General features: G+C 38.6%; 1 protein-coding gene across 1 annotated transcript in view; it reads left to right on the top strand.

Annotated features, from left to right (window-relative positions):
- Positions 1 to 15,677: 15,677 nt before the first annotated feature.
- JARID2 (jumonji and AT-rich interaction domain containing 2) overlaps positions 15,678 to 24,392 on the top strand; it is a 265,514-nt gene continuing 256,799 nt past the window's right edge. The window contains exon 1 of the mRNA XM_063298933.1: positions 15,678 to 16,922. Within this exon, the coding sequence (XP_063155003.1) occupies positions 16,878 to 16,922 (45 nt within the window). The 5' untranslated portion in view covers positions 15,678 to 16,877. The remainder of the gene's footprint in view (positions 16,923 to 24,392) is intronic.

The raw sequence follows: 24,392 nt of genomic DNA, 5'->3' as shown, positions 1-24,392 counted from the left end.
CCAAATCCAATCTAAACATCTGGCTGACTGTGTGACCAACCATAATAGAAGCTATTGCTAGGATTTCACAGCTCCTTCCAAAGACATTTACATTTCAGACATACATACATATACATTCTGTTGGGAGGAAAACCTAATTCATGCAGTGTTTGGTCTAGTTACATTGGATGAGGAAGACCTTCTTGAAGAAACAGTGTGAGCTGGTACTGGGTTGGTGCTCAACAGGCACTTCTGATACATTATTTGATTTATTGCTTGAACTGCATTACTGATTGAATTATTTGCTTTACTGAGATGGAGCTGTCTTTGGTATTCTATGGATAGAAATATTATTTATATGTTACTTTGCAATGCTTTGATTGCAAACTTGTTTTGGTCTCACATTTATTTTTGGAAATGAGGCATACAACTATTAGATCACATCAAAGGAGATTATAAAGCTGGTGCCATGGGAAGAGAATCAAAGGAAAGCAAAATACATAATGAAACCAGTTCTGTGGCCCATCCCACTTGCCAAGTGCATTTCTTTAGTTTTCCTAGATGGCTTCATTAAAAATAGCCTGTTATCATGTGTGGGATTTTTGTTGTCCTCTATGAGTGTCTTTGCAGTTTCATCCATCTCCCTACACTCAGAAGGCATGGAATAGGGGTTGAAAATCTTGGTTAAACCTAGATTTTAAAGAACTGTTAAAACAGCAATTATATAGTTTAAATAATATTTACAGCAATAAAAACAGACTTTAAAAGAGAGCAGTTAACTAAGAGCAACTAGGATATGCAAACAACATGGAAAAACCCATCCATCAGGCCCAGTTGAGACAATTTTCCTGCTTAAACCCTGATTCAGCAATAAAACAATTGCAGCTCATCCGGGCCAATTGGTAGCATAACTTCTAGCTCTCATACTTGCAACTCAGCTTTTTTTGTCGCTGGTTCCTTTCCTATCCTGGCTTCAACTGATTTCCCATTCTTTTTTTTAAGTCTCACCTGCTTTGCTTACATCCACTATAATATCTCCTGTTCAGTCCCAGCTTCTTAGAAAATCAGAATACTGTGGATTGTTAAGTTTACGGCTCAAACAACTAGTTCACTGATTCTCCCAGCAAGAGGACTATCAAAAAAAAAAAAAGGACACCCTTTACTACTATAGACAAAAAAGAATGACATTCATTCTTTTATTCACAGAAATAGTGGCTGAGTTTATACACTGCCCTAAGCTGCAATGTGATTTGTTGGAATAGTACAATGTCAGTGAATAACAATGCTTTGTTTTAGGACAGTAAACCAGTCAATGATCATAGTTTGTTTATGGTGTTGCATATGAGCTGGAACATGCAGTTGTGATCTCTTATTTATTTATTCTTGATCCAGTTTTGTATCTTACCCAAGCCACTAACTAGTCCAAAAAATATAAAGTAACTTGCCACGAACTGGCCAAACAAGCATGATTATTTTGCTCTTGGATTTTATGGATTATCCAGTAAAATACATTTACTGTAATGGATGAAGCCAACAGCAACATATATAACATCAGTCAGTGAAATGTATAGCTGGAACAGCATCTTGTGCTGGCAAGTGGAAGAAAACTCTTATTAGTACTTTTGCATCCTGAAATTTCTCTTGCCTAAGAAAAATATGAAAAGACCTAATTATATCAATTGGCTAACTTCAAATGACATTTTCCATGAGTTTTTATGTTGCAATATTTCTTACCATTTTTTTAGGGCTGATGTGGTTAATAAAAGTAGATAACTCCTCAGCATACAGCAGTCATTGTTCCTAGTGCAGTTCCCACCAGATAAATTCTGGCTTAGCTTTTGGGTAGGTAAAATGAAGATACAACATCACTGAATCATACAAGCAGCCTTAATAACCAGGAGAGCAAAGGTGGTTTATGAGATCAACCATGCCTAACAATGCCCAAATATAAGATTCTTACTGTTCCTGCAGTAGAAGAGCAACTTCTGGGCTTATCAAGCATTATGAGAAAAGGGAGGGGAGGCAGCAACAACTGACAGTCTTCTTTTTTAACTATAATTGTTTCATTATAACTGTTAAACATCTTCCCTATGACAAATTAAATTGCTGCATGAAACTGTGCCAATCAGCATAAGTAAATTACATTTTCAATTATTAAGTGTTGAGAGTCATGCCACACAAAGACTGCTTCTCAGGAGATTATACTTCCCCTTTGCTCCTTGTGACAGCAAAGGGGCTATTTTGTCCAGTTCTACTGGAAAACCACTGATCTCAGTGGCCACAAGGAGTTTTCCATTCATACCTATCGCAATCAAGTCTAATCCAAAAGTTCCAAAAAGTGGTGTGATTTTACATTCATCTGCTGGATTACCAAGGATTTAGATGCTTAATGAAAGACATTTTATGCACAGCATAACACTGCCACCAGTACATTACACGCAGAAGGTCTTGGAAGTTTGGCAAGATAATGCAAGAAGAAGTGCTCCTTCAGATATTTGAGCACCTAGTCATTCAGGTTTTAAAGGAACCAGCATTATGAACTAACTCAGAAGTGAACTGCCATCAAACCTGGCTAGTTAAAATTCTGGCAGCCATAATTTGTATCAGTTAAAATTTCTGTTATGTTATGTTCCTATGCATTATGCATTATTATAATCCAGAGTATCCCAGAACAGCTCTACAGATAACATATTATAGTAATCCACAGTATTCCCCAGGGTTCAGGAGAGGATGGAAAATGAGTGTGAAAGGATTCCATGTCACACAGCCTTTGTCCAGTAAGCATGGAAAATATCAGCTTCAGGTTGGGACTATGGTGGGTGGCCTTGCTCAAATACAATCCTGGAAAGTGCATTCCCAGTCCAGGGTCTTGAGGACAGTGGCTTACCCTGTAATCTAGACTGTAGCAAGCCAAGAGTTGTGATCTATTCATAAAGCCAAGGCAGAAAGCCAAGACTTCTAGTATTTGTACAAGGCCTATCCAATTCCATTTCCTACTGCCTGCCAGTTAGAAGAGCTGGTGTCTCTAAAGCAGTTTTTCACAATTTAGCAATTTTAAGATGTCTCGTTTTCAACTCCAGAATTCTGGGAGTTGAAGTCTACACATCTTAAAATTGCCAAGGTTGATAAACACTGCTCTAAAGTAACTTCTTAATAGTTGCTTGATGCAAACACTTAGGTTCTCCATTCTGTAAAACCTACAGTGTTTGATATCAAATTTGTACAAGATACTGATGACTACTCACCTACTCTTAGCTAGCTGGAAATTGGAACTAAATTGATTATTAATAAGGATGCTACATAATAACGTAACACTTTGCAAAAAATGACAAAATAATAAAGGAACAATATCAGTAGAGAGGGGGAGGCAGACACAAGTATATATGGTTCCTTTCATTATCTTCATAGGAAGTATCTTAATACGGGTTTACTCAGTAGTTAGACCATTTTTAATAAAGTCCCATTTCTACTAGTCTTTTAATTAGTACTTCCTCCTTGCACCCTCTTTTTGGCTTTCTTTTTTACCTGTGATCCTTTAATTGGTTTGCTTCACTCCTGCTTCACTTTTACTGACTCACTCCTTTAATTAGATTGTTTTTCTGTTCCTTATTCAAGTCATTATTTGTCTTTATTTACCTGCTTTCTTTTTACAACCATAGGTTGTGGACACACACACTCTCTCTTTCACATACACATGGACTGTTTAGCTACTAGTAAGAAATGCATTATTAAAATGTCTCTAATTAATTAAAGCTCAGTTCAAAAATGCCATGGCCAGGAATGAAAGGAAACAGCTAACTAAAAAGAAAAATAAACCCCCAAACTCAGTAGCTTCAACTATTTTTATTGTGCTTTCTGATTGCATTTTAAATTGTTTATCTATTTTATTTTCTTATTTCTAAAATTTGTCATCATTATGATCCTAAAATGGGATAAAAACCATACAACTATAAATTTGCAGCCAGAAAATTAGGACATTAGCCACCTTGAGATAGCATAGGAAAAAAGTGATACATTTCATTATAAGCAAACACTGAAAACAGCGAAAGGATAGGAGTTTGGCATCGTCTGTATGTGGTTTGTCAAACAAAAAATACCCATTCCTGATAAAAGTGTTAGCATCAGGAATGGATATTATTTATTTGAACTTTACTTGATGCCCACAGACTGCCCTCCTATCCCCGGCCCATCTCCCTTTATGCGTTGTTCATATAATCCCTTAAATATTATATGGAAGCCTGGCACTAGACTTCTGGGTGGTATTAATAAGTTGCCAAATGTGAATGCTAAAGGATGATGGAAATTCCATCTGCAGATCCTTTCCTCGTCATCCCACTAATGCAGTGACAGCAACTACTGTCCATGCTAAATGTTGCTTTGCTTCAGAGAGCAATTGAAGATGTGTCCCTTTGAAATACCTTCAGTGCATGCCATGATGGATTTTTAAACCCTTGTCAAGCAGTTTAATGAAACCTTGCAATCCCACAAGTTCTTCAAATGGCTGGTTCCATTGTGGAAGTGATGTTATGATTAAGATAGGAAAATCCCTCTTGGTTTTCCTTCCTGTAATTTAGGCCTTCTTTCCCTGTCATCAGATCAAAAACCGAATGATCTCTCACTCCCTGTCTCCCTCTCTCTCTCTTTTTCTTCTTTTACATATAAGAATGGCCAATATTTTCTGTTTGTAATTCTTTTTTCTAAAGCTTAGTAATTCTGATTCTTCAAATTATTTCCTGGACTTCTTTCTATAACTCTTACATTCTCCAAGGCTTGCTTCTTTGCATCCTTTCCAATACACATTAATTGCTTTTGAAATGTGGTGTCCTAGTAATGTAATCTTATTGACAGAGTAATTATTACTTTCCAACAACTTTCTGGGTTGTTTTTTTTAGCTATACTGGTTTTATTCCACTAATAAAGCTTAAAATACTCTTTTGCCTACAGAATGTTGTGCCATCCTATGGATCTGGTTCTATGGCAACCAGATCTGAGCTGCCAAAATCTAGATGACCACACGATGTCTCTTCCTGAGCAGTCAGGTGATGGCAGCAAAGAGCCACAGAGCTTTTTACTGCCATCCAGTGGTTGTCTAGATTGCTGTAGGCCACATCTGGTAGCCCTATCTAGTTCACACATCAACATATAGCCTTTGTTTCCCAGTCACTTGATTGTTCAGGCAGCAAGTTCATATCATGATGAAATTGTCAGGTCATCAAGAAATTAAGGACATGGGTCAAACTCCAGCAGAGAAAAAGCAAGCACAATGGGGTACTGAATCCTGATTTTGCCTGCTCCTTCTCACTCTATCCAAACAACTTTTAGCTGATTTCGTACAATTCTGTATGAATCTGAAGAGCAGCTAGAAAGTAGGAGGCTCTAGGCAAGGGGGAAATGATGTTCAATAATCCACCCCATTGCTTTACCAGTAGAAATCCCACTATCATCCACTATTTAGCACATTTAAAACATGGATTTACTGCCAGCACTTGTAGCTCTGCCCTTGGCAGAGTGGTTAGAAAAACAATGTTTCTAAGGTGAGGTTCTGTCTCTGGTGTTGACCCATTCAGAATTTCAGGCTATCACTAAATGAAAAATACTTGCAGGAGGGAATCAGTAGTAAGGAACCTGGACTTTCCAACCAAGGACTCTGGGAACAAGATCTTGCCACACAACCATCTACTGTATGCCACAGCAGGACAACTCTCAGGCTCAGGGAATTTACAGCCCACTCTCTGCTGTGCCATGGTAGGATCACCATTATAATAGAGGAATTACATGGGTTTGTCAGTCTTGTCAACCCAAATGATCTGAAGAATCAGTAGGATTCTTACTGGCTGGTCCTGTACTAGCTTATCAATTCTGGAACTGACTCCAGCCCATCTTAGCTTAAATCATCTGCCTCTCAACTTTTGGACAGTCTGCAAAATATAATTAACTATTTATTGCTGACTTTGTTGGTTCTTGATGATTATGGTAATCCCCGAATTCCCAGCAATACTACTGTTTATTCCTCATTCAAATGAGTTTTGCATGTTCCTTTCACAAAAGTATGAAATGATTTGCCATGTATAGCTTCCAAGGTCAAATCATCATGGGTGAGATCCGTGAAAAGAAATCTGACTCTGGCAGAAGCTACATTACAGCTTGTTTTTCAGACCTACCTCACTATTTCCTCTGATGCTCGTAACTGATTAGTAGTAGGATTTTTCAACAAGTTTGGAATGTGTGGGATTTTTTTTGAGACGTTATTGTGATTCATTTAAAAATAGTCATGGACTAGTCATACCCTCCCTAAAGACGAGTTCCCATATTTTCTGCGATGATAAAGCATTTCATCAGTTTACGAGGGAAAGAAGAAGAGAAAATCCACCCACAGAATTGCAACATCACAGCATCACTGCTGTGTGGAACAGCAAACAGCCCACATTGTCCCTGTCCGTGATGTGTTGCACACAGCAGCACTAAAAGCCACTGAAGTGTCAATTGATGATTTCATCCTGTTTCAAGCCTCCTACTAATAAGTGATTCATCTTTCTAGTGCTGACATCTCAAAGGGCTTGAAGGAAGGGAGGAAAAAAAGTCAGAAACTCTGAATCTTAAATTCAAAACTTTAAATTCAAAATAACCTTTTACAATCTGGTGCTGTGGAAATGGACTAGGCCCCCAGGAGTTCTTGTCCCAAAACATCTGGAGGGCATCAGGTTGGGGAAAGCTACCCTATTATCTTATTTATAAAACAAAGTACATACAGAATCAGATTTTTTTAAAGGGAAATAATATTCAAATGCACATTTCTGAAGTGCTATCTGTTTTTGAAAAGCAGATCTCTAAAGGAAATATATAATGTAGATGTATATTTGTATACACAGAACATGCAGGCCAAATGTTTATAATCTAATATTACTAGCTGAAAACATTGCAATCTAAAATAAAAGCCACAGGGCCTACTTATATATCCAATTGTGTTTGCTGCAACCACATCTATTTCCATCCATACATTCAGAGAAGCCCACACAGAGAGAGGCAAACCTGGAAAGGCGATCAAGCTATGTACATTCTTGGAGCACACTGTTTATATTGGCTCCTTTTAAGTTGGGTTTAGGCCTGAGCCTTAGACAGAATCAGGCATAGTCACCTTGACAACTGACCTGAGACGAAGGGAGTGTAGCTCAGCAGCTTTCAATACCATCAGCACATTGACCTGGACCATCTCTGTTTAGGTGAGGGGCTGGGCATTGTAGTACAGTGGATCTACTTCTACTTGCAGGGAAGGTCTCCAAAGCAGTAGCACTGAGTGACAATGCCAGTATGCCTTGACAACTATGCTGTTGATTGCCTCAAGGCACCAATTTGTCCCCAGGGCTATTTAACATCTATGTGAAACTGTTGTGGGCAGCCATCAGGGATTTTGGAGGGTTGTCAACAATATCAATTGCCAACATTTGTTGTTTTTTGGTTTTTTTAATCCCATCTTTATTATTTTTATAAATAACCCAAGGTGGCGAACATACCTAGCACTCCTTCCTCCTCCTATTTTCCCCACCTTGTGAGGTGAGTTGGGCTGAGAGACAGTGACTGGCCCAAGGTCACCCAGCCGGCTTTCACACCCAAGGCCGGACCAAAACTCACAATCTCTTGGTTTCTAGCCTGGTGCCTTAACCATTAGACCAAAAAAAAAAGAAAAAAAGAAGTGACACTCAGCTCTACTTCTCCATAACATCTGAATCAGGAGAACTGTGCGTGTTCTGAACTAGTATTGGAACCAGTGAAACTCTGGATGAGTGCCAGTAAACTGAGACCTTATTTATTATTTATTTGTTAGATGTATATCCCATATTGCATACAGGAACTTAAGACAATATACTTAGTTCTCCCTTTGGTTCTGCCCTACAACTAGTATTTCAGGTAAGTTGAGTAGAGAGAATAGCTGGCCTAAAGTCAGCCAGAGAGCTTCTGTGGGTATGGGTGGACTAGAACTTGAATCTCTCCACTGCTAGTCCAACCTTGTGGGTGATTATTCTCAGTCTGGGGAGTTGGGGACCTACTTCTTCTAAATAGAGTTGTACTCCTTCAGAAAGAACAGCTATATAGTTTAGGATGCTCCTAGATGGTTATCATCACTGAGGACCAGATGGCTTCCAGCTTTGGCTTGGACTGTTATACAAACCACACATTTGATATACAAATGAAATACATCATTTCATTGTATTGGGTGTGTTTTTAATATATATATTGCCCAGAGTCATTATAAATTGGGTGGCTTTATAAATTTGATTCCTCAATCAATCATTAGGTTTGCTCTGCTATGTGCACTGAGAGCTGCTGAAGGCCATTTACAGCCACACAAGAAGATCTCTATAGCAGTGCCTACGCTCTGAAATGTTCTCCACAACAAATTTTGGGAGGCACCTAGTTACCTGTTGAAAACATACCTCTTCACACATGTCTTCAGGATATGAATGCCAGGGGAGGGGGGGTGGAATTGTTTTATGTTACTGCTAATGCCATTTTATGATGTATTATATTTCTGTTTTTATTACTAACTATATCAAGATGCCTTGGTAGATGAAGTTGCATGTAAATCTGTCTAATGATGATGATGATTGCATTGCAATATATTTAAAAATCATGTTATGTGCTTTGGGTCAAGAAACAAGCTACATTTACTAATGGAGGAAATCCATTTAAATTCAGAGGCTTAAGTAGTCTATGGACCAAAACCTGTCTCAGAAGATAATCATTTGCAGTATTTTCCCCAATCTGATTCTTCTAGATGAATTAGGTTGCAGTTCCAGAATATTCTGGAATCTACCAGGGGAGGAGAATGATTTGTATATCCTGTCTTGTTGGATTCTCTATGCATGTACCTTAAGACTACTGCATTGTCCATTATATTTTTCTTCACCTTGGCTGGGTTCACGGATTGTACTAAGCCACGATTTTCTTATTGAATAAACCCCAATTGGTTGGATTCACACCATATGCTCAGTCATAAATCATGGTTTGCAATTACCAATGATTGAATTAATAACATATGTGAAGTAAAACCAATCAAATCACATTATGATCTAATGCAACATGTAAACTTGGATAGAGGTTTTAAATGTTTCTGTCATGAAGCTAACATTATAGCATTCTGGCTTCTAAGTTTCATTCTGAGAAGTAGGATTTCAATTGAACTAAAAGCAAGAGAAAATGCAGAATTATAGTTGTCAGCTAACTTGTACATTAATTGGATTGTTACACTTTAGTATAGAATTTCCCAATTCACTGACCTTCAGGGGATTATGCTTGCTGTGGATGATGAGAACTGTAGCCCAAAACATCTGGAGGGCATCTAGTTGGAAAATGCTGTTTTAGAGTTTATAAAAATCAATCAGCTATAAAATTCAACCCTTGATATCTAGGAAAATATAACACAAGTAAGATAAATAACTGGACAATGAAGTCATGCTCTTTGTCTCCTTTTTTAGAGAGAGAGAGAGATTAGGTTAAAGTGATAAATGTATTTGAGATTTGGTCTTATCTGCTGAAGCAATTGCTTGACCTTACAATTACTGAAATAAAACTACGGTTGCCATGTTCTTTTGGATGTATTTTGGCTAAGCCAAAAAACAAGTCAATGAAATGATGAGTGAAACTGATTATACTGTACATATATTATTGTGTTATTCAGAGTAGCATTAAAATATTAGATGTTTTAAAATTAGACTAAAGATTTGCTGTACAAAAATTTAATATTCTTGACTAGAATACTGCACTGCCACAGGGATCAAAACAGCATAGATGCACCCAGACCCTAAACTTGTTTTTCAGAAACTTGTTTCAAAGATTTACCTAGAGTTTTCTCCACTGTAAATGCCATTACAGGTCTTTAGGCTGCAAACCTATGAAACTGTTCCTGGAAATATTGTCAAGCAAAGTATCTTATCATACTCAAGGAAGGGCTACACTATCAAACTGCAAATACGTTTTTGAGCATTGTGAGTTGAAAATTTCTACCTGTGGATATAAAATACAATGAATGTTTAATGTTTTATTGTTAATGCTGAAATACAAAAAAATCCCTACATTAACAAGAGATAAAAGATAAATAGTGATTATACAGTGAAGAAAGAAAACCTAGATATATTACAGTGATTAAAATAAACTAAATCCTGAAACGTATCATGAAATCTAGACCACCTAGCAACATATTGAATCACCTTCTCATTTTCGGATTACATAGACTTTTCAAAAATAGATAGCAAATTCTTCTCCTTTTGGTATGTCCCAGACTTGATAGAACCACAGCTCTTCAATAGACAACAAATTCCTTGCTTTAGGAATACAGTTCAACATTACACTGAGATTCTTAACTGTAATATTTCTTCTCAAAATTGTACTGACATATGTAATAAATTAAAACCAAAACAAGATCAAATCATATATGTAAAAGAACCTTGCAATTTCTTAAAATACCAACATAAAAAAAATCTAATGTCTATGTCTTTTTGAAAAAAATTTTCAGGGATCCAATAAACACAAAACAACATTTTCTGATGAATTAATTTCATTTTTAAATCATAGGAAGCATATTTCACATTCTTAAACACCTGGACTCATTGATTCTCCAAAATTGGATATTCCAATTCTTCCTTTCACAATTCAAATATATAATTAATGCTAACATTCATTTTACTTTTCAATTCCTTAATTATTGGTTTCGGATCAAGTGTTGCATCTCTTAAGGAACCTAAAATTGTAGGTATTGTGGATGCTGCTAGAGTATCCAGACCATTTTATTTAATTAGTATGTTTCAATTGTATATATTGCCAAGCTAATATTGTAGGTAAATAATACTCAACATACAATTTCTCAAAATCTTTAAAACAACTATTAGAAATCAACTGATTTAAAGTGTTGATCTCTTGTTTAGTCCAAGTAGTCTAGTAAACTGTCCTCTCTAATATTTTCAAATGTGGGTTATTCCACAATGTCAATTTCTCAAATGATTCAGGATCAAAATATAACTGCTTCTCTATTAATAATCAAATGTTTCTGGCAGCTTTCAAGGCTGGAAACAGAGATCCCAGTTTAGTATACTGTATCTGGATCCTAAACTTGTTAAAATGTCAAAGGTGTTACATATTTCCTGTCCAAATGGCTTTGACCTATCAGAAACATTTTCACAATTAACTTATCTAACTCTTTAAAATATTTAATAGAACATTCAACATTCCAATAACATCAACCCTAACATTCCAAGAGAAGAGAATGTATGCAGCTGAGGGTTGAGGTAATGGGTTCTTGGTGCTCTCTGAGCTTGGTTGTTTTCTTGCAGATGTTTCATTATCAGGCTAGATAACATCATCAGTATGAAGGAGAGTGGGGTTTGCTGGCTGTTTACATATAGTAGCTTCTCCTGCCAGTCTTGGTGGGAATATGGCTTCCTTCGTGATGGATACTGTTTACTCCCTGATTGTTTATCTGGTTTCTTTCCTGCTTATCTGGGTGTTGGCTGCTGAGCTGGATGTGTTATAGGTTGTTTCCTTCCTAGGCTTTTAACTGTGTCTTTTTAACAGTATGTAAGTGGGGTTTACCTCTATGTGTCTATGGATGGCTGATTTGTCTAAATGCCAAGCTTCTAAGAATTCCCTAGCATTTTTGGATTTGGCTTAATCTGAAAATGTTACATTTCCCAGTTGAAACTGTGGTTGAGTCTGTCCACGTTGCAAGATTAAGGAGTTCTATTCTGACATCTTTTAAAACTCGAAAATCTTGTCAGGGTAGATTGCAATGTGCCAGGAAGTCAGTGGATTCAGCCCTGTGGAATGACATACTAGCCGGCTTGTTCAGCACCTTTTGCTATTTTGAATGAAAAAAAAAATCAGACTAGATGGTTTGCCAAATTTCAAGACTGCATAGATTGCCTTTCCAGCAGCAAGTTCACATCCTGTCCCTCCTCTTAACTTTCCTCATTAGAATAAATTTGCTAACTCACTTTTTGAGGCCTACTACAATTAGTCTCTTTAATTGGCTTAAGAGAATGCTTCATGAGTGTATCAGGCTTTTTACTTAAATTGTTTGTTTTATTGAAATCTTTATATGGATGGCTAATCACAAGAGAGATGTGTTTTTCTAAGTCTGCTTATTAGGACAAGAGGCGTTTAGAATACTGATCAGATCATTCTTGAAACAGAGTGCTAGCACCAGTTTATTTCAGCCTATAAAGTTAGGATCAAGGTGTATTTTGCACAACACTGAGAACTTTAACCCTGCCATAGTATTGTAGCAATCTGGTAGCTAAGTCAGAAAGATTGCAATTAAGTCACCAGTAAAAACAAAGAAAACCCAAGAGGAATATGGCAAGGTCTCCTCTTTATATGGGACAATCAGATATTTAAAATGCAGTGAAAGAATTTCATATCTTTAAAAATCCTGGAAAAAATAAAGAAAGGCACTGGCTTGGTGCTTGTAAGGACCATAGCAGGTAAGCCTCTCACAGAAGAGACCAGGATGCCACAAATGAGAAGGCCCTGTTCATGTCATTTGTGAGAGAGCCTCTGAGATACTTTAGTCTAGAGCATTGTTTCTTCAAATGTGGTCAGAGGACCCCTGGGGGTCCCCCAAGACCCCCTCAGGGGTCCATAAAATCAAAATTATTTGCCTGATGTTGAATATATTTGCAAAATTTTAAAACAATGTCACTCTCCTCATTATTTTTTCATTTGCTAAAATATATAGGGTTTTTTCATGAAAAATATTTTATGTTAATATCTAATGGGTTTAATATTCTTATTTTTACATGGTTCAATAAATAAATATTCTACAAATGTCATTTTAATTTTTGATACAATAAATATTGATAAATATAACCCATACAAACAAAACCTCTTTTAGGGTCCTCCATGTGCTAACCAGGCCAGATGTAATGCACTTCTGAGTCCAGACAGGATTGGTCCAAGGCTTCAATCTGGCTGAACTGCATTTGGGACTAATTGTTGCTGCATGTATAACTTGCCGGTATACTAGTGGATGACCATGCCCCTTTCAACCATGATATCCACATCATCACCCTGTAAAAAGTGAAATGGATAACATAATAGACTAGATGGTTGCTATGAGTCTGTATCAATTGGGTTGTGAACCCATCTGAAAGTGCTGCATTAATTCTTGACCTAGCTAAGTGGCAGCACCAAGCTGACCTTGGCTCATCTCAAAGAGGTAAGCACGGTCAGAACTGGCTAGTAGTTGGCGAGAAGACCAACAAGAAATACCAGGACTAAAAGCTAAACCTGGAAGTAAAAAAAGAAAAACTGAACTTCTGGAAGAAGGTAAACCATCACACTGTTGAAAAGAAGGCTGTAAGGATGTGTCCATTCAGTCAGTAGGAATTGAGCTCACATCGGGGGGGGCCTTTCCTTAGACAACATGGACAACTCTTAAAATCCTTAAGTAATCCAACCTCAACCATTAACTAGTCAAGGCCTTTAATGCCTTAAGGAATGCCTGTTTTTCTATGACTTAACCATGTGATAAGATCTTCCTTTGAAATTCTACTTGGTGCCTGCCCTCTGTCTGAAGTCTAGTGATACAGGGCAAGACCATCTTTGTTGTACAACTAAAGTTGAGGAATTCCTTCCCTACAAAAAGTTCACTTGGCATTTTCTTTGCTGGTTTTTAGACTCCAAACCAAGCAGATCTTCTCCCAAAGGCTTTTCAGTTACCTTGATTAGCTTCCTATTTCTGCCACTGTGATAGACTTTGCAGCTAATTAATATACAAAAGGATACTTTTAAAAAATTGGATATATGTTGTTATATATATTTAATGTATGTCTTTTAAATTATGAGTTGTAAAAATCAATATAGTTTCTTTTCTGTCCCTCAAGCATAAGTTATCTTTCATGGCAAATATATGGAAAGAACATGTATAATCCTTGAAGCTCAGTTCTCTGAAGAACTGAACATACCCAAATATCTTTGATTTTCATGACATGAGATACATAAAGGAGGGCTGTTACTTCTCTTGGCTACATTCATTTACTTCAAAGCTTTAATACTTTGCTTTTCAACATTTTATTTTTTTCAGGGATAGAGATATGAATTACTGTTCTAAGCAGCTGTCACCACTGGCTATGATGGCTGGAGCTGCTGGATTACAGTTCAACATCTGTAGGGCCAACAGTTTCCCCACTCTTGATTTATTTCTTTAAAATAAATTACTTGCATATTTAACAGGCTATATCTATTTTAATAGTATGACATAACTCTTCCAAAATGTTCTTGTATTAAGTTCCACTGATTTCAGCCAGAGAGATTTAAGCAATTCTTTTACTTTATAGATGGGAGGGAAAGAAGTGGGACATGAGATTTAACTGAACATGCCCTATAAAGATTAACTGGTGCACAAAGACAGAATTCACCACTGTTGAAAAAAGGAAGAGACTGTAACTATTTCCTCACTAAATTCTGTTACATGTATTAAAATCCCTTTGCTTTCAAGAACCCTGCTATTGGTTTATTTTTAATCAGAGACTATTATGCAACATGTTAAATCTGGCAGTATAACAGAGAAAAATGCTTAGAAAACTTCTATGTAAGTAATGTCACTATAATTTGCCCTTTCCCACCAGTCTCGCTAGTGCTATATACAAGCTAAAAGTAATCTGGTGCAGCGGGTTTCCTACAGTATTAGAGAAAGGACAGGGGGAGGGGAATGACCTTAAAATACCTTGGAGACACGTTAAGCAAGTTTTCTACAAACCAGGCTCACTGTCCTGAGGTGACACTAGCTGGAAAGCAGAGCAGGACTCCTTAGTATTTTCTGTCCAGCAAGAAGTATTTTCTGTCCAGCTTATAATTTACCTGAATTATTTTTCTATAGATGCGATTATTATTATTTTAAAAAACTATTTATCCATGCTTTTCAAAGGAAAAAGCTGAATCTAAAAGGCGCTCCTTTGCTCCCTTCTCTTAGAAACAGCTTTCTCGAAGCATTTTCCTTCAGCTGCATCTGTTCTGCCCGAGTTATAGCGTGATCCCAGGAGCCCTTACTTGAGAGTAAATGCCCTTGAAGGTGGGGGCAGGGCTTATTTCCGGTCAATAATAGATATGTTCAGATTGCAAATCCCGCCCCCCCCCATCGCTCCGTCTCAACTGGAAACGCATCCACCACTGATGGAATCTCCTCTCGCATAGGCACCCGTACCATTTTTGCCCTTGGTTTCTTTCCAATCAACGATAATAGAAAGGTGTCCCTAACCCACCATCCATACCAATGCTGGCTCCCCCCGCCCCTTCCACAGCCACAGGTATTTCCAACCCCCTCTCCTGCAAATGTCTGTTTTAAAGAGAAGCTCCGCTCTGCTTCCGATCCCCTCGCCCCTTTTACGCCAGAGGACTCTATTTTCTTGAATCGCACATAAATGGCATTAGGAAACGGAGAGAGGGAAAACCCGCCACGACCTCTCTTCTCCTCCTCCCCCCGCACGCCTCCCCACTGAAGCTATGAGCCAACGCACGAAAGATCACCGCGGAACGAACGCGCTGACGAGGCTGGCGCAAAAAGCCGCCTCCGCTTAAGCCCAGGATGGCACCCCAAGGGGCGGGGCAGGTGGAAGAAAGGTGCCTCGAGGACAATCCCGGCGTCCAATCGGAGCGTCGCTAATGCAGCTGCGCGCCTTGTGCAGCCTGGGATCTGTAGTTTCATTGTAAGCCATTTTGTCTAAGGCTGGCTGCAACTTTCCCAGAGAGCAAGGACGATTCTAAGCACCGCACGAAGCTGCTTCTTTTTCTTCTTCCTGCTGCATGCGAGGTTGAGTCGTAGGGAGTTCGCTCGCTCGCTCGCTCGCTCGCCTTTGCGCTCAGAGATAGCGGGAGATGTAGCCGGACGAAGCTGCGTTTGCTTGCCAGGCAAGGGGGGAGGGCAAGGGAGGACAATTAAAGAGCTTTGCAGACACAGAAAGGAGAAGAGCTGGCGACAGAGCGTGTCGTGGACGCAGGGATTGTCCTCAAATTCTTTCGCCAGGATTCCTCGCTGGGCAGCGGGAGCTGCACTTGGTGCCTCCGGCTGGAGCACCCACCAGGAGTGCGTGTACCGGGGCGAAAGGAGACTAAGGCTGCCCTGGGTTCCTTAGGCTGCAGTGCACCGGGATCCTTTGGGTTGCAGCTGCGGAGATGCACCGAGAGTGATCTTTTTTGCGGCTGGTACCACGTTAAGAATTGAGGCTAAGCCCTAAGTCCTTCTTTACCCCCTTTCCTCCCCCCTCCGGTCTGTCTGCCTGCCTGCCTGTCTATCTTCATAACATAATATTTTTTAAAGAATTGGGCCACTTAAAGTTGCTGCTGGAAAGCCGCCCTCATTACTTGTCTGTGTGTCTGTCTCTGTATATGTGTGTGTGGGAACTGAAGAAGAGGCGACTCATACAATCAATGTGTGCAGCCTTCGCCGCTGCTCGAGTTGTCTGCTGCAGCACTTGAAACGTGACTTCCAACATTACAAAAAAAAAATCCCCTTTTAATCCTTTCCCCCACCTTTTTCAAGATGTAAACTACATCTCGGACACTACAGGCCTACAGATCGCTTTGGTGGCTTGAGAAAGAGAAAAGGGGGACAACAAGGGTGTCTTTTTGTGTATAGGGTGTAAAATTTCCATTATGAATGTTTCTCTAAAGTGATTTTTTTGGTGGTTTGCTTTGGATTTGGCTTTTTTCTTCTGTTTGACCTCGCAACCCAACATATTTTGGATTTATTGCACGGAGAATTGCATTGTGTGCGAAGAAAATCGGATTACAAGAAACCACTATAAACAAGAAACAAACAAACAAAAAAAGGATTCCCCCCTCGAAATTGGTTGCGGCTTTTAATTCATGAAGCATTTGCCCCCATTTGCAATCAGAATCCGGATATCAGAATGAGCAAAGAAAGACCCAAGAGGAATATAATTCAAAAGAAATATGTAAGTGGTTGTACCGTACTATTTGTCTCTTTGGTTTCTGGAAATGTCCGTGAATGTCAAGTTAACGATGGCTTTAAAGAATGCCTGGAAATGTTGGCTATTCCGTTCGTTGGGAATGAGGTGAATTTCAAAAGCCCTCTTATTTGAAAAAGCTGGTTTAGAAACCAGATTCGTGTTGTGATACCTCAAGTGAATAAATGTATTGATCTCAAATTACACAGTCATAATCGAGTTTTAAGAGATGAAAGACGCGAGGCTGGGGGTTGCAATTCGTAATGCAACTAAACTGTTTTTTCAAGCAGATTAATATTTCTCTTTGCATGCAAAGAATCACGTAATATGTTTAGGGGTTTGAGAAGGCACCATGCTTATTCAACGATAGTGTAAACTTGAAATTTAATGTCTAGCTACGGCGAGTTTAATGTTAATCTATCAACTCTAGCCTGTATGATCGTTTGCTTTACTGGGTTTGCAGCAGAAGCCAAACCAGTTGGGCATGTTACGAGAAATGTACTTGCAAGGCCTGGTAGCATTGGAGGTACTGGTAGCAAAAAATGGCTCTGCATTTGACTGATTTTTATGCCCATAGAGAAGTACCTTTAATAGTAAGAACGGTGCATTAAAAATTTGAAAATGTATATTCTTACAACTGTATAGAAATTATTATGTTGAGTTTTTCTTTGGCTCCAACTACGCTTTGATCGGGATGGCGAATTAACGTCAAGTTTGTAGCAACAGAGTAGATTAGCCTAATATACTGTAGACCTGACGATTTTTTTAAAAAAAGACTCGAAATATTGAATAAAAATAGGTTGTTAAGAAAAAACTGTTGTAACTGACACAAAGTTGTATTCTCTTGTGAGGCCTCTGTGTTTTAGGAATGGGGATGGATCATTTTCCAAACCCTTCCTCTTTGTTTTCAATAAATATTTCATAAAGTCATAATGGGCTATTTTAGCAGTCTTGAAACGTATTTGGGAGAAAGAGGCCAGCTAATAAAAGGCAACTTCAAGCATTTCTCCAACAAATTTCTGAATTAAAAATACAACCGCATTGCAGAGGAATTGAGACTCCAAAGTACGCTACTTGAAAGTATTTTGTCAAGAGAAGTGTTTATGTAGCAAATCGACTGAACATGCTGGCTGCGCATGTTTCCCGTGTACTGAAACAAAGCAGAAAGGGAGTGGGGAATCTGGAGCGTTAAAATATATACACACACAGACGCCAAAAACCTGTCTTAAGCTATTCTACGTCTGCACGAATGAACAATGCAACTCTGCTCACGCAGTTTACTGAAAAAATGAGGAGGGGTGTCACTCCTCTTGCGTGACTCCGAATGGAGAAGCTCTACTGGAGGAGAAAAACGACATCTTCGGTGTTCATACAAGTTCGTCAAGTTGAAAAAAAATGCGAGGGGGGGCAGGTTGCGAGGAGGGATAAGAATAGGTGGACTGTTCTGCCATTGCAGTGACTGGCGATCGCAAGTATGGCTGCTACTTTGGACCCTCCTGCCGGTTGCAACTACGTGTGGTGGTTTAGTGCATCCTTTACACAGCGCCAGCAACAGGTTAAAGCGGAATGTCAATGCGAGTTCCTTGGTTCCAGGCCATTTAGTCGGGGCCAAGTTTTTGTTGATCTTCTGACGTCACAAAGGGAAGGGCCTGGCTGGACGCTGTGGAATCTTAGTCTCCTCAAGTTCCAGATCCCCCTCCCACTCTTCTGTGACGTCAAAATTCTAGGCGGGTCGTATAGACTGGGTACGTGTATGAGAAAAAGGGCTTGTGAAGGGGCTAGCTGTTTGAAAGAGGAAGCGGCTCTACAGCATGGTACTAGCTAGGCGAACAGGTGTAGCAAGTATTTGCATAGCTCTGGTGCTTCCTTCCACCTTTTGGCGCCCTCACCTTCCCACGAGGTAATACTGGAGCCCTTCTGGCTGTCTGACCTGCTTAGGTTAAACTGCTTCCTCTCTGCAGACACCTTCATTATGAAAGTAACTTTTTCCTGAAGGGAAGAAAGATGATTGCTTTTCTGTATGCCCCAGTTGTTTTGCAAAAACATAGTAGACACATTTCTCGTGTCCATGCATATAAAGTGTGTTCTGGTTCTTAAAAATTAGCTTAACTCTTTTTCCCTGGTGACCTATAGTTGTGTCTGTGTGATACACTTGCTCATAGTTAATTTAACTGGTTTTTTTCCCCCAACCCAGTCATTTTAGCTTGTGTAGCACATTGGAACATTTGGGATGGGTTTGCATAGTTCACTAAGCTAAAATATGCTTGGGGACAGATCATCCTGCTTCTATAAGGACCATGTGGTTGCTAAGAGTTGGCACAGATCTGATGCCACATGATAAATATATGGGATCGTTATGTCACATAAATGAAGCCACAAAGAACAGAATTTTGTAACAAATTTTAATTGTAGTTAAATGCATCCTCTGAAATTTAATGACGGTATATTAGGAGCCCAGGTATGGCCACACCTGTTAATTATGTTCTCTTTTCTTGCATGACATTGGCCTCAATTTAAGCCATCCTGCTCAGTAATCTGTTTTGTTCTGATTCCATCTTTTCACAAATACTTAATATTTTGTTCAAAATTACAAAGCCGCAGTTGCCCTGAAGATTGCTGTTGTAAGTCAAAAGAGAAAATGTGTTTGTTAGAGTAGTTGGAGGAAGCTTTTGTTCATCAAAAAGGGGTGGCTGAGGGATTGGATGTCAGAACATTATGATGTACTCAGAGAATATTTTGTCCACATATGATTGAACTTACATGTAAACTAGCTTGCATCCCTGCCTATGAAATGTCATAATATTCTTGTGTAACCAGTTTGCAAATTGGGCATATGCAGTCATCTGGTTACTCTCTCAGTGGAAGAATTTAGTGATGGGGAAAAATAATGTATGTAGGCATTGTATGCATTGTTTTTGTTGCTGGCTGGCTTGGAGTCTGTATGGTGAAGTTTATATCAAGTGTAGGTTTGAAATTGGAAATATGATATATTGGGGACTAATAATGTTGTGAGATGATGCTCGAATATACCTAAGTTGTTTTATCAAATGAAAACCCATGTTTCCTGCTGATGCAGAAATTGGAAAGCACAGCTATATAGAGAGTGCCACAACTCATCCAGAGCCTTTGAAAAAGTGTTGTGTAATTCCTGTTTTTAATGTTAGCATGCATTTTAAATGAAATTGTAGTTATTACTACAAGCACAAATAGTGGTCAAGTCCTAAATAGCTGGGAATTATATTGATCTATGGAGGTTGCATGGAGTTTTTTATGATGTTTTATATATCTTAATAAGCAGTGCAGTAACCTGCACTTAGGTTTTGTAATAGGGCAGGACAACAGTGAAATAATAGTACTTGGAAAAAGATCTCTTCATTCAAATGCGATCTTTGGATATCATACAATAGTAAATATTCTCCCCGACTGAAACTTCCTATAGAGGAATAGCTATATGATTAAAGTATAAAATTCAAGTACCAGAAGGCCTGCACTGGGCATTAACATTTATATAAGCATTACCTTTTTCCCCTCCTAATTAAGAAGAGTATCCTGTGGCACCAGAGTTGTTTCGGAATATATTTTGATGGATCTAGGCTATGTTCTTCAGTCATTTAATCTGTGGCTGAATAGAATGGCTTGGCATCTGAGCTATTTGCTTAAGTGTGGTCAAGCTTGTTTTATATATTGTGGGATAGAATCTGGGGAGGTTGGGAGACTGTATGAATTCTGTAAGCATGTTCAGTTTATCACAATTCACATTTATATAGTTGTAATATTTTTTTTCCCCTTAAGAGTTCTTGGAATCTGTATCTGGGGCTAAAATTCAGCAGCTCATACTCTGAAAGAACTGAACCTCTGGAATGTAACTGTTTAATTGATCCACAGGTTTCAGGGAATTCCAGTAGCATTCCTGATACAAATCAAAGGCTGGATGCACACATTTCATAAGGATCATATGATATATCTGCTTTGGCATGAGAGTGATGTGGACCTGGTTATAAACCATGATTTACAACCTATTATATGCAAACGTAAACCACTATGGCTTTTTCTGTAAATCATAGTTAAAACAAACCATGACTTAGTTCAAGGTATGAACACAGTGATGGTTATGATTGCAGAGCCCTAAATAGCTTGGGTTTTGCATATGTTCTTATACTATTGTATATCCAACTGTAATTTTAAAGATTTCTGGAGCATGTTTTCTTCTCTACAATGTACTTGCATAATGTGTGAATATTAAAAACAACTTGACCGCTACTTCAGTTCGTTAGGAAATATCTTCTCCCAGACTTAGTTGATTTAACTAGGGGAGCCTGAATTCAAATTCTAAATTGTTTAAGTGGTCTTGCAACAATCACACACTCTCCACTTAACTTAATTCTCTTTCATAATATGGGTATGAGGATAAAATGGGATTAAACTCTGAATTTCTCAAAGGATATAAGCCTAACAAACATCAATAATTTCAGGTACATGACATAAACACATATCTCTATGGTGGATTGAATGACAAGCTTAAATATTAGCCACATTTGATATGTTGAACAATTATATGAGAAACAGTTAATCAATATTTAACTGAAGCCTAAGGGGAAGTCTCTAATAAAGGGAAGATTAGTAACAGTCACTAATTTTTTTCCTAATGAAATTGTCCAGGGCTCGTGAGCCTGCAGTGGTAAAACATGGACCGCATGTGATCAAAACCTTTGCTTTGCATCACTCCATGATAATTTCCAGCTAAGTTTTCAGTGCACAGTGAATATACTGTATATTCAATGAAATATCCAAAATTTGGTGAGTTTTTATATTCTCCGAAAAGTTTTGAAAATCTTCAAAAAGAATTTCTGCATCACTAATGCCACAGTTCTGCATATCATCTACTTAGAAGTATAACCTACCATGCTCAGTGGGTCATAGCTTTAGATGAATTTGAAATATGGATCTCTTTTTTACAACTCACTAGGGTTATATAGAATTCAGAGATTTAAGAATACAGTGCTCTTAAGAACTCCAAAACATGTTTCTGCCTCTGGACCATGCTGAACCTTCTTTTGATGATGCTGTTCCAGGGGCAGTTGGGCAGTTTCTGGAAGTACATTTCATGAAGCAGAACTGGGAGGATTCCCAGATCACTGAGTTTTTGACATCTTTACATTTAACTTCTCTGGAAATGTGAAGGACAATGTTACATAAACATTGACCATTCAATTTAACATTGGTATCAGCTTCCTATTCTACTGAAGTGAACCATTAGTGTGGAAGATGGGTAAATTGCCATCAGAGAACAATAAATTCAGGGGTGTGAAAATTCTAGCATCCTGACCATTTATAATCTAACCCAGTCCCCAGATACTATCACAATTATGTGGATGGCCATTGAATTATGGATTGCAAGGATCAGAAAAGGTTCACAAGTTCATTCAGTCCTCTAAATAATCACATGCTTTTTACATCTGTATTAGGCATAAGAAATGGCTTGTGGCATTGGTTGTTGGGGGAAAAAAACCTGGTGAGGAATGGGTAGGGATTTATGTCAGGGTCTGCCAGTTAGTCCTGGCAGTGGCTGCAGGTCACTCTGTCTGTTGGGAAGCTTGAAGGGCCAATTGCATTGAGGCTGGTGCTGCATGCCTGTTTGGGATTTCTCATCTTCCCAAGGGAGCATGGCCCTCCATTTATATCACATCATGGTGAAGTTGTGACCTTGCTCGGGAAAGTAATTGCAGCTTCTGAAATTGTGGCTCTTTCTTATGCACCTCTGAGGTAAGCTTAGTTGCATGGATGCTGTGTTGGGCATAAGAAATACTTTTCATGTAAGACGACTTAATTCTCAAGTGCCCCTTTTCTCTGCCCAGGGATAAGAAACAAGTTACTTACCTTTGCAGTTCTGGTAGAGAATGTGAGAAGGAAGTGAGAAATGCTGGGGTGTCTTTTTCCCTAACCAGCTCTATAATACAGTGTTGTTCCTGCAGAGAAACTAGTGTACAGTCCCACAGAAGAGATTTTAGAAATGGGAAATCTTAATTTGATTTCATGTTTTCCTTGTGAAACTCTGGGAACACTCACAGTTCCTGGCCTTCAGTTATCCGAAGATATCTATAATGCAAGGGCAGGAAGCCTTTCAGAATTGCCACATACAGTCAGGTCCATAAATTGTGACAGTAACACCAGGAGTGGGACAAACAAAGAAAGCTATTAGATTTACCAAGAACCTGAGTAAATTATGTTTAGACTTGTTCAGAATTTTATATACCTAAAACTGAATTTTTTGTATATTTTATCTCACCAGTTTAGCTATTTCCTTTATTTTTTAGATTCATAGACTGCTTTCTGTAGAGGAGATCCAGGTGGCACATTTAGCATTTCTTGCTGCTTTTCTCACAATATTAACCTGTGGTAGGCTAGGGTGACTGAAATCACATCGGAAGTTTAATTCCTGTAGATAACTTCATCATTGCTTCCTTGTTCATTGGGTTGCATAATGGAGAAGGAAAGCATGCTTGTCTTCAAGCAAAAGCAAGCAAAATGCCCCTATACCTCCTGGCATGGTGTAGAGAGTAAGAAAGATGACCTTGATGGAGATATGCAGAAGTTGTTGTCTAGGCAAAAGGGGCTGAAGTCCAGATCAGTCAGATAACATCTGGAAGTGGCTCATGCAGACACCTCCCTAATTTGCTGAGCTATAAGAGGGAGGAGGAGGTACAGCACAATCAGTCTTGCAAAATTCTGTTGTTATAGCCAATTTGGGTTTTCTGGGTCTGGTCTACCTAGAGAGGTTAACTAATGGAAATGAGGGGTGGAGCTTCAATCTTCATTGACTTTCATGTCCTTTCATGTTCAGGCAAATGCCTAAAGGGAATTTCTAAGGGTGCTAGATGGGAAAAAGCTATTAACAAATATTAGTGTAGGCCACACTATATACTCCTGTGGCATGGCAATTTGATAAGGTGCTTTTCTTTGCAGATGCTAACAATCACAAAATCATTAATTTTGCATGGAGAGTTGAAACTGCAAGCATGCCAAACTAATGGATTTATGAAATGGCTCGCTACCTTGGAATTCTCAAAGTTCAAGAAATGTCTCCAGGTTGACAGGTGAAGATGCTAAGTTCCAATGTACTGGTTTTCAGTTGTGTTTCACAAGTTTACTGGGTTAAGCGACAAAAAGTAATGGCAGAACTGCTGTCTTTGAAAAATAGCTTGTTTGTCAGAACCAATTTTCCTTTTTTTATTCAAAGTTCCAGGCAATGTGTGTTCAGATGTTTAATTCTTAATGGTGGTGAACTTTAGTAGGCTTCAGTTGTGAGTCTTCTCAGCTCTGACATCCAGTTTATGATGTGCCTTCTCCAAGAAGATCCATGTGGTGGCCACCTTATACAGTGTCTTCTGGGTATTAGAGGAAGATATTCCTTCCAAGAAAGATATTCCTTTCTTCCATTTTAGATCCTATAGTTTAGAT

The sequence above is a fragment of the Candoia aspera genome, chromosome 3 (genome assembly GCF_035149785.1).
Source record: "Candoia aspera isolate rCanAsp1 chromosome 3, rCanAsp1.hap2, whole genome shotgun sequence".
Taxonomy (NCBI): Eukaryota; Metazoa; Chordata; class Lepidosauria; order Squamata; family Boidae; genus Candoia; species Candoia aspera.
Note: the sequence above shows the minus strand (reverse complement) of the source record. Positions and strands in the feature narration are given on the sequence as shown.